The sequence below is a fragment of the Octopus bimaculoides genome, chromosome 23 (genome assembly GCF_001194135.2).
Source record: "Octopus bimaculoides isolate UCB-OBI-ISO-001 chromosome 23, ASM119413v2, whole genome shotgun sequence".
NCBI classification, from domain to species: Eukaryota; Metazoa; Mollusca; class Cephalopoda; order Octopoda; family Octopodidae; genus Octopus; species Octopus bimaculoides.
The window spans coordinates 338,168-348,405 of NC_069003.1; the positions used below are offsets into that span (position 1 = coordinate 338,168).

The 10,238-nt window shown below is 34.7% G+C and overlaps 1 protein-coding gene across 23 annotated transcripts in view; it reads right to left on the bottom strand.

Annotated features, from left to right (window-relative positions):
- The window catches only part of LOC106878922 (uncharacterized), a 305,188-nt gene that overhangs the window by 84,643 nt on the left and 210,307 nt on the right, over positions 1-10,238 (bottom strand). For 12 of the 23 annotated variants that reach the window (XM_014928282.2, XM_052976118.1, XM_014928275.2 and 9 more), the window contains 2 exons: positions 9,362-9,439; positions 331-381 (listed from right to left, as the gene is read on the bottom strand). In XM_014928282.2, coding sequence (XP_014783768.1) covers positions 331-381; positions 9,362-9,439 — 129 coding nt within the window. The remainder of the gene's footprint in view (positions 1-330; positions 382-9,361; positions 9,440-10,238) is intronic. The other 11 variants (XM_014928284.2, XM_052976125.1, XM_052976122.1 and 8 more) reach the window with 1 other exon arrangement.

Sequence of the window (10,238 nt, forward strand, 5' to 3'; positions counted from 1 at the left end):
ATATATATATATATATATATATATATATATAAAACACATTGTATGTATAAATTTATACAATATACTAATACATACATTCATGCACATATGTATATGTGTGTGTATATATGGCTATATATAACAAATCATAGCGCATATATATATATAGTAAATACATACAGTTCAAGTGCAGATTCGATTGATTTTTTTTTATTATATTCTTTTTATTTTTACAAAATATAGATACTTATGTGTATGTATCTATATATCTATTGATAAGGTGAAACACTGTCCCTCAGGCAATGAAGCTAGGTGGTCATACTTTTCATTGTTGCTAGGAGGGCTACTTACACAATTTTTGCCTGGTTTTCCCATCACTTTTAACAAAGCATTTTGATATCCCTGTAAAAACATGCCGGAGAAAAATCAAAATGCCCCCTGTTTTAATAGCTTCATAGTAAAAATAACAAGAAGTACATGGCTGCAAATTTTATGGGAGTGGATAATAAATTTCATTGAGGCTGGTCCTTAACCATGATTAAATGAAAGTTTCATTTGAATTCAGTAGGATTTTAATAATAATAATAATAATAATAATAATAATAATAATAATAATAATAATAACAACCGTTTCTACAACCACCACCACAATAATAAGGTAATAATAATAATAATAATAATAATAATAATAATAATAATGATAATAATAATGATAATAAATTTGAATATTTCAAAATACAATTGTTTATATCTATGCACACACACACACACACACACACTTACACACACACACTTACACACACACACACACACACACACATGTGTGTATGTGTGTGTGTATCTTGGACGTTGTGCTGTTTTAGTGCTAAAAACCTTGCTGAACATATTTTTGAGCATATTGAATTTATTTATCTTGTTGTTGCTTTTCCTCCAATGATAATAACGATGATGATGATGATGATGATGATGATGATGATGATGATGATGATGATGATGATGATAAGAAGAGTGGACCTATCAGTGCAAATATTCTTTTCTTATTTCGGCACAAGTTCAGCAATTTCAAGGAACGACTCTGCCAGCTCACTACCTTAAACAATACAAATATTACAACACCTTTACTGTTTCTGTCGATTCCCTGTTGACAGGAATAAACTATTAATGATGGTGATGATGTTAATTGAAGTGATGAGGAAAATTATGATTTTCTTATAATTAAGCTCAAAGCCAATTTGGCAGGGACTACAATCATCTGAAGTGGAACAACTTTATCACTGATATTTATTCTGGTAAAGCATTCTGTTTGTAACTTCACTTGTTCTGTCTTTGGAAGATGATTTCACAACAAATCATAGGTACAAAAAACTGAGCTGTTGAGAATAATTTCTAACATAAGAATTAATTTTTAACATAAGAATTAATTTTTAACATAAGAATTAATTTCTAACATCAGTTAAATTGATTCATGTAATTGATCTCTGAAGAATAAAAAACAAAGTTGACTATGGTGTGGTTTGAACTCAGAAAGTACTAAAAAAATGTCTACAAATCACTTCATCAGGGGTGCTACCAATTCTATCTTGTACCGCAAATTAACAATAGTTTCTAACAGGACCAGAATATGTGGGGAGCATATGGTCAATGAGACTGACTCCAGCAAATGTGACCTAGATGAATTAAAATAGTTCAAGTTGGAAACAGAAATAAAATGTTTTGGATTCAGCTCACCAGCCAGCTACATCTTTGTCTCTAGTGATGAATGTCATAATATACCATCCTCTTCACCTCAGCATAGAGGTCTGGGTGATTATGTTAAGTCAGATTTCAGGAATAGTCTGAGGAGACAGGGTGCTATGTTAAGAAGCCAGGGCTGTCAAAAATATTAAGACAAACCCTAAAGCTTTCTATAGACATGCAAAAGAGTCTGCTTCAGTATGGTACAAAATAGGGCCACTATTCGAAGAAAATGGCTCATTGGCTGCAGGCTCCCAGAATCAGTGAAATACTGAATGTGCAATACAAGAGTTTTCACCACTTCACTGGGGCACTTGCAAGTAGCTATGCCTGATGAGTTCTTTGGCACCACAGCTCTACACAAAGAAATGGCAATTATTGATAGCATGAAAACTGAGAAAACTGATGTGATATCAGCCATTGATAAAACGAGCTCAAATTCAGCTATGGGCCCTGATGAATTCCCAGTAATCTTCCTAAAGAAATGTAAAGGGGTCTATCGAGACCACTTCAGATTCTCTTCCAGAGCTTCCTTGCAACTGGGAGACTTCCCAAAAAGTTAAAGGATGCATGATATGCCTATCCATAAAGGAGAAGCTAAAAATTATAGAACTGTCTCTCTAACCTCCCGTGTTAGCAAAGTCATGGAATGCATTGTCAGGAAGAAACTCATTGCATTTCTTGAAGATAATGACTTGCTCCCTGACACCCAGCATGACTTCCACTCAGGCAGAAGCTACTTTACACAGCTTTTGCAGCACTATGATTGGGTGTTGAAACAATTAATGAATTGCTCAAAAGTGGATGCGATATATCTCAAGTTTGCAAAGGCCTTTGATAAAGCTGATCATGGGATGATATGTGACAAGTTATGGAAACTCAGCATAGCCAGGGAACTTGTAGAAAGGTTGCATGACTTCTTAAAAGACAGAAGCCAGGCTGTGACAGCTGGTGGGGCCCTCTCAAAGGAGACAGTAATAGAGGGTGAAGTTTCTCAGGGAACTGTATTGGGGCTACTGCTGTTCATGGTGGCTCTTTCAGACAAGTCATCAGTTACACAGACAGCCACACTTTCTAGCCATGCCAACACAAAAGTTGTACAAGTAGTAAAAAATGTTTCCATGTCCAGCGTCGCCTTTCTGGCACTTGTGCTTGTGGCATGTGTAAGGACTTTCGAGCGAGATCGTTGCCAGTGCCCCTGGACTGGCTCTTGTGCGGGTGGCATGTAAAATACACCATTTTGAGCGTGGCCGTTGCCAGTACCACCTGACTGGCCTTTGTGCCGGTGGCACATAAAAGCACCCACTACACTCTTGGAGTGGTTGGTGTTAGGAAGGGCATCCAGCTGTAGAAACTCTGCCAAATCAGATTGGAGCCTGGTGTAGCCATCTGGTTTCACCAGTCCTCAGTCAAATCGTCCAACCCATGCTAGCATGGAAAGCGGACGTTAAATGATGATGATATGTATATATATATATATATATATATATATATATATATATATATGTATAAATAATTCAGAATGGGACAAGGATACAAAACATCCAGACAGCTAGGTATGCCTATATATGTATAGGCATACATATAAATGTATGCACAATCCATCTGTCTATTTTTCTATTTTATCTATCAACCATTTGTTAACTTATATATCTCATCCATCCATCCATCCATCCATCCATACTCTTAAGGTCTTTGCTTATGCAAATCAATGCATGTTTAGTGGGTGGTGTGTAAATTGCATGGGAATGATGCAAGGAAAGTTAGGATGGCATCAATAAGAGGAAAGGAAGGAAAGGAGAAAGAAAAGATGTACATCCACTTGCACACGTACACACACACACACATACTCACAAACATGCAAACACAGATATGAATACATGCACTCACAGGGATACATGAACCGAGCACTGCAGCAGAGTCAAGGGTAGGAGGATTGATTCTAAGGGGAGCAGTAGCAGGAAAAGCAACAACAACAACAATAACAAGGATGATCAGGATGAGGATAAGGACAACAACAACAACAATAACAATTGAAGCAATAAAAAGGAGGATTTCTGACAATACATAGCATTATAGAAATAAAAAATTTGTTCAGGCAAGGTTTGAAGGATAAAGTAAAGACTGAAAAATGGGGATAAATTGCACAACATACAAGTATATGTGTGTGTGTGTGTGTGTGTGTGTGTGTGTGTGTGTGTGTGTGTGTGTGTGTGTATGATACACTGACTGAAGACAAATATTAAAGGGAGAGGTTTTAAAATAAGCAGCCATGCACATACAACTTTGGTTGGGAAAAACAAAAACAAAATAAAAACATGAAAAGCAGCAGTAGCAAAAAAAGAAAAAAAATTAAACAACAATAAAGTTTAAAAAAGCATTAACAATAGCAACAATGACAACAACAATGGCAACAAAATAAATACAAATATTTGATAATTTTTGTTGTAACTAATTTTGTTAATATTGTATTAATGAGTATAATCAATATATTATGAACAAATAAATAAAGATTAGCTAAGAAGTAAATATATGAAACAACACAGAAATTGTCATTCGAAAAACAAATATTACTAAAGAATGTTTTAATGATTCTGAATTTATAAAAACAGAGAGAAATTGAATTTAAAGAAAAAGAAAGAAACAAAAAACTGAAATGACAAAGAAAAAATAAAATTTGAAAAACAGAACTGAAGAAAGTTTTTCAGAATTGTTTTCAATTGTTTAACCTTTTGCAAGGATTAAAGAATGTATATCTAGAAACCTAAAGATTATATATGTACAGGTGTGAGTGTGTGTGTGTCTGTGTGAGCATGTATCTGTATGCATGTGTATGCATACATATATATATATATATATATATACATACATTATACATACATACACATATATATATATACGTAAAAACATACATTATACATACACACACACACACACACACACACACACACACACATATAGGTGAGGCATGGCTGTGCGGTAAGAAGGCATTGAGTTCAGTCCCACTGTGTGGCACCTTGAGCAAGTGACTTCTACTATAGCCCTGATCCTTGTGAGTGGATTTCTTAGATGGAAACTGAAGGAAGCTTGTCATATATATGTATAAATGCATCTATAGTATGTAGATAGGATTATAATCCATCTGTCTTCATGAAGCATATCTGCATATTTCAGTATGCCAAAATTGCATGTAGAAGTTAAAGATTGTGTGAGGTGTGCATAAGAGCTGAAAATGCAGGAAAATAGTTTTTATAGAGTAATTACATGTAAAAAGCAGGTGATTGCAAAAACTAATAAATTACATTAATAAAAAATGTTTCTGTTCTCCCCTTTTGTTATATAAATGTATATATATTAGACAAGCTTGAAACATACATTTTAAAATGATTTCAAAATATTGCTATTTGGTTTGACTTCATTATTACAACTAGTGCAACTTGATGTCAATACAAACTGGTCGGTCTTGACTCCACCTATGTGAATACTCTAACAACATTTTGCAGTAGTTTGTTACATTTGACTCAATTTGAAAAAATTCTGGTACCATGCAAGGCTTCCTAAAAAAAACCAAAAAACTTTGTGCTTGTGTTTCTCCTCTACCACTGCTTGATAATTAGTGTTGGTTTGTTTATAATCCTGTATGTTGGCAAAGGAGACTAATAGAAGTATAAGGCTTTAAGAAATTACTGAGGTTGATTTGTTCAACTGAACCCTTCAAGGTGATGCCTCAGCATGGCTGCAGTCCAATGAGTGAAACTATACAGTTGCAAAGAAAACATCTTAGCCACACAGCCATCCATTTCTGCACCTGTTTTACAATACAATGCACAAACATAATACATATATTTACATACATATACAAACACACACACACGCATATATATACGTACATATATACATATATATGTATGTATATTTATACATACATACACAACTCTGTGTATGAGTGTGTGTGCAAAATTATTGTCTTGATTCTTAGTAGAGTACATTGTGTTCTTAGCAAAGCTCTTCATTTCATGTTGTTCCAATCCAGTCCTTTGTTAATAGGCAACCCTGTAACAGACTGGCATTCTATTTAGTAGTGAATGATGGCCTGCTCTTCAAACCAGCAAAGTGGCATCACTTGAAAGCTAAAACGATGCAAGGAAGTGCACTGTGACTAGCGGAATATAAGAACAGTCAATAGCCTGGGCAATACAGTGACAGACAGATGAACACACACACAAACGCACACACAGATAGATACATATGCATAGATTGTTTCAATTGGTGTATAAGTTTTATGTATTAAGAATAAGAAGGTTGTTAGGATTTATTTTGTGAGGGACAGCAATGCCGAATAAATAGTTTTTATTCAAATCCTAACTACCTTCTTTGTCTTAATGTATGTGTTTGTGTAGATGTGTGTGTGTGTGTGTGTGTGTGTGTGTGTGTGTGACATCATCCGGTTGTAAAAATCAAGCCAAAGCAGACCTCATCAGTTCTGGTGTCATGTAAAAAGCACTCATGCTACTCTGTAAAGTGGTGGGCATTAGGAAAGGCATCCAGCTGCAAAAACCATGGCAAAAGAGACAGTAAAGCCTGGTGCAGCCCTCTGACTTGCCAGTTCCTGTCTAACTATCGAACCTCTGCCAGCATGGAAAATGGATGTTGAATGATCACACAGAGAGAGAGAAGGGAAAGAGAAGAGAAAGAAGATGAAAGGACAAAAGAGCTAGATTAACAGAGAGAAAGAGAGACAAACAAAATAGAACTGGAGATAAATTCAGTGATTCCTGACTGAGAGGATATTGGGTTAGGGTAGAGAGTAGATGTTGCGATGGAGATCGGATTAGCCAGCCACAAATTAATTAACACAAATATTTAATGTTTTAACACAAAGCTAACATATGTTTAATAACACCTTTACATACATCCTATATATAAAATTATACACATATGCTATACACTCGCACGTTCATACATCCTCAACACATAATTAAACACATTTACCCTATAAAGCTTCCCTATTCATGCACATAGCTATGCAAGTTGAGACACAGACATGCACTTAGATACACAAGCATCACGTCTACATAGACATGCTCACTCACACAGACATGCACATTTGTAGAAGCATCACGTACACATACACAGAAACATATCTAAACACAAAGACATACACAGATATGAACATGCAGACACACACGCACACACACACCTCTGCATATACAAGGTTAACTGTACTTGTTAAGTGATTAGTGATTGGCTTAACATCCAAGGATTAATGCTGCAATTGCCAATCTGACTTAATCCCTAGATAAAGAAGGATTATTCCAAAAAGCTGAACAAAGCAAAACAAAAACAAGCAACTATGAAAATTATATTTTATTTTTATATAAATTTATGAGCTGATAAGAGGCTTGATGAGGATGAGGATGAGGATGAGGATGAGGATGAGGATGAGGATGAGGATGAGGATTGTAGTAGCAGCAGCAGCAGCTTCATTCCACATTTTATCCAACACAATAACCAAGTATTGTGATGTGGTAGATAAATCAGGGCTGTCTTAACATCATCATAGGCCCCTGGGAAAATCAATGCCTTGAACCCTTTATTATTTATTGACATCAAATCATAACACACGTAAATTAGAATTGGACCCCTAGGTAAGTGAGGCCTCCAAGTGACAGCCCACGGTGGCACTGGTGGGGATTATCTTGGTTTCCATGATGGTGAACAGTTGTCCATATATAGGATACTAGTTGTATTACTGGTTGTGTTTCGCATTATATCCTATCTTTTTACATTGTAATGGTAGAGAAAAGTTCAACTTGGCATTAGAAATTAATGGAACACTCAACAATTTCAGCATTTTGTTTGGATGACCAAATGATATAAAGTGTACTATTCTGTGATATCCATCTGTAGCCAAGTAGTTTGAATGCAATAGTGAAATATATGGACCCCATATTATATATTCAAATCCATCCAGACAAAGGAACAACAGTGTAACTTCATGAGATTTTGATTCATAACCAAATGGACTCGGCTCTAGTAATGAAAAATGCCTTAGCATTTCAATTTATTTACAGTCAGTTCAATTAGAAAATAACCAATTAAGTTTACCCTACTATAGTACCTATTTCTTCCTAGTAGACTCAAGAACAACAGAGAACTGCAGTGCACAGAACTGACAGTCTCAGGAATTTCAAACACCCAAAGAGGTAAATACATCTCTACAATAAAATTCTCAAGGAAATGGTTTCTGAATCTGAAAGACACTATTGAAACTAGATGGAGTTACACATTAACAACAATTTCTCTCTATATTCTCATTGGGATTGATATAGAGTTGATTAAACATTTAAAACACTAATCCACTCTAGTTCCTTTCCAAGTAAAACAGGTAGCACAACAAGGTTCAGGTCACTTCCAGAGATGGCAAGATATTCTAAATTCAAAGTGTCCTTTGTTGACCTTATATTAAGATTAAGAAGTCTTAAATTAGATTGTTCATGTTGTTACTTAGCAACAGGTCAACTCTGATTGAGCAGATTTCAGGATCAATGACATTATTCCAGTCAGCTCCTCTTTTCAGAAGTATACTGAATCATATTATCCAGTTTGTCCTTTCTTTCCCAAGATAGTAGAATGCAATTTAAGGGAGGTTTGGATGCAAATTTTAGCAGGTTGAGTGACATGCAGAGGCAGATTTACCTTTAATCAGGTATGACTGAACAATCATATGAGCAAAAGTGTTGCTTTGTATATATATAAGACTACATTCTCCAATGTTTTCTGTTTTTTAATATGGCAGAGTGTTATTTTAAACTATATTTTACTTCTGTTTCTAGCAGACTGAGCAACTGTTTAGGTTTCTATGTTCGTATATGTGAACTGATTTGTGAGTAGGTGTATATAAGTGGGTGGGATGGGTGGATGGACAAAACAAAATTCTACTTTCAAACAAAAAATTCATTCTTTGATTCTGATGTCATATCCAAAAATAATGTGAAAATGAAACCAGAAATGACAAGTCTGATAATTATAACAGGAAGAAAACATTCTACTGGAGTCTGATTTATATAGCCTTTGTGGTTATATAAGTAGTTAGTTCAGCTAAAGGAGAAGACCTTGCGATAGTTAAGTAAAACAGTTTGGTATTGAATACACAAAAACAATACAGTAAAGTAAGGTTCAATTATAGAAGTAGTCCAAGTATTAATTTGGGAAAAGTAAATTTTTGCTTTCAATATCTTGAATCATGAAAAAGCAAAACAAAACAACAAAACTATCAGAATGAAACAAAAAAAAAAAAGGCACGAAAAATAAAAGAAATTACCAACACCAAACTGTCACACAAACACGAATATTAAAATGTTAAATCGATTTTAATATAGGCAATCCACTGACTAATACTTGACTGGTATTTATTTTATCAACATGAGAAGGATTAAAGTCTAAAATAACCCCTGCATGTTTTGGAACACAGAACATTAGATTAGGGACATAACCACGAAATGCAACGCATTTTATCTGACATCAAATGCTAAATGAAATGATATGAAATTACTTTTGTTTTACATGTGGTGATACTGCTTTTCTTTGAGAGAATAAAAAATCAATCAGTAGACCAATACAGCAAGACAAGACAGTTTCAAATTACCTTGTATGCCCTAAAAAGTAAATACAGTTCTCTGGGCTTTGCATCCATGGGCAAACCACTGACAAAGAGTGTACGGACCTGAAAATAGACAACAAATACATAAGAAATGTAGCATATTTGAATTATATACATATCAAAATACATATAAAATTTACAATTAATTTAGCAATTCAATGTTTTCAAATAGAAAAAAGCATTTTAATGTGAGTGGTGCAATATATACATATGATTACATGTGAAAATATATATGTGCATATATATTTAAGTGTTGGGTAGGTTCCTAGCAGTCGGCTGATAAAGCCCATTCTCTGCCTATGGATACCTGAATGCCATCCATGGTAATTACATAATTATCGCTGGATCTACCTCAGGAATTCCTCAGTGTACATTGAGTATGAAACAAATGATAGAGGCAGAAAATGGAATAGATGGGAAACTTTATTGCTCGCAACGATCGTTTTGACATATCCTGCATTGATCCCTTGCAGGGGGGGGGGGGGAAATATATGACTAGTTGCAGTGCATCCCTTGGTGTGGAAGCATCTTTTTAGGTGATGTAATAAGTTTCTCATTAAATGAACTCTGTTTTGCTCAAATTTAATGCAGCCTGTTGTTTGTGACTGTAAGTTTGAACTGTTGGGCAGGAATGACATGGGACAGATTCAGTTGCAAATTTATAGAGGCAGACAGGGAGTAATTAACGAAAATAAGACAAACAAGGAGAATACGTATGTGTGTGTGTATATATACATATATATATATATACATGTGTGTGTATATGTTTGTGTATATATATATATATATGTACATATATACACACATATACATACAAACATACACATATCTGTATCTCTCTACATATATGCATCTTTATATA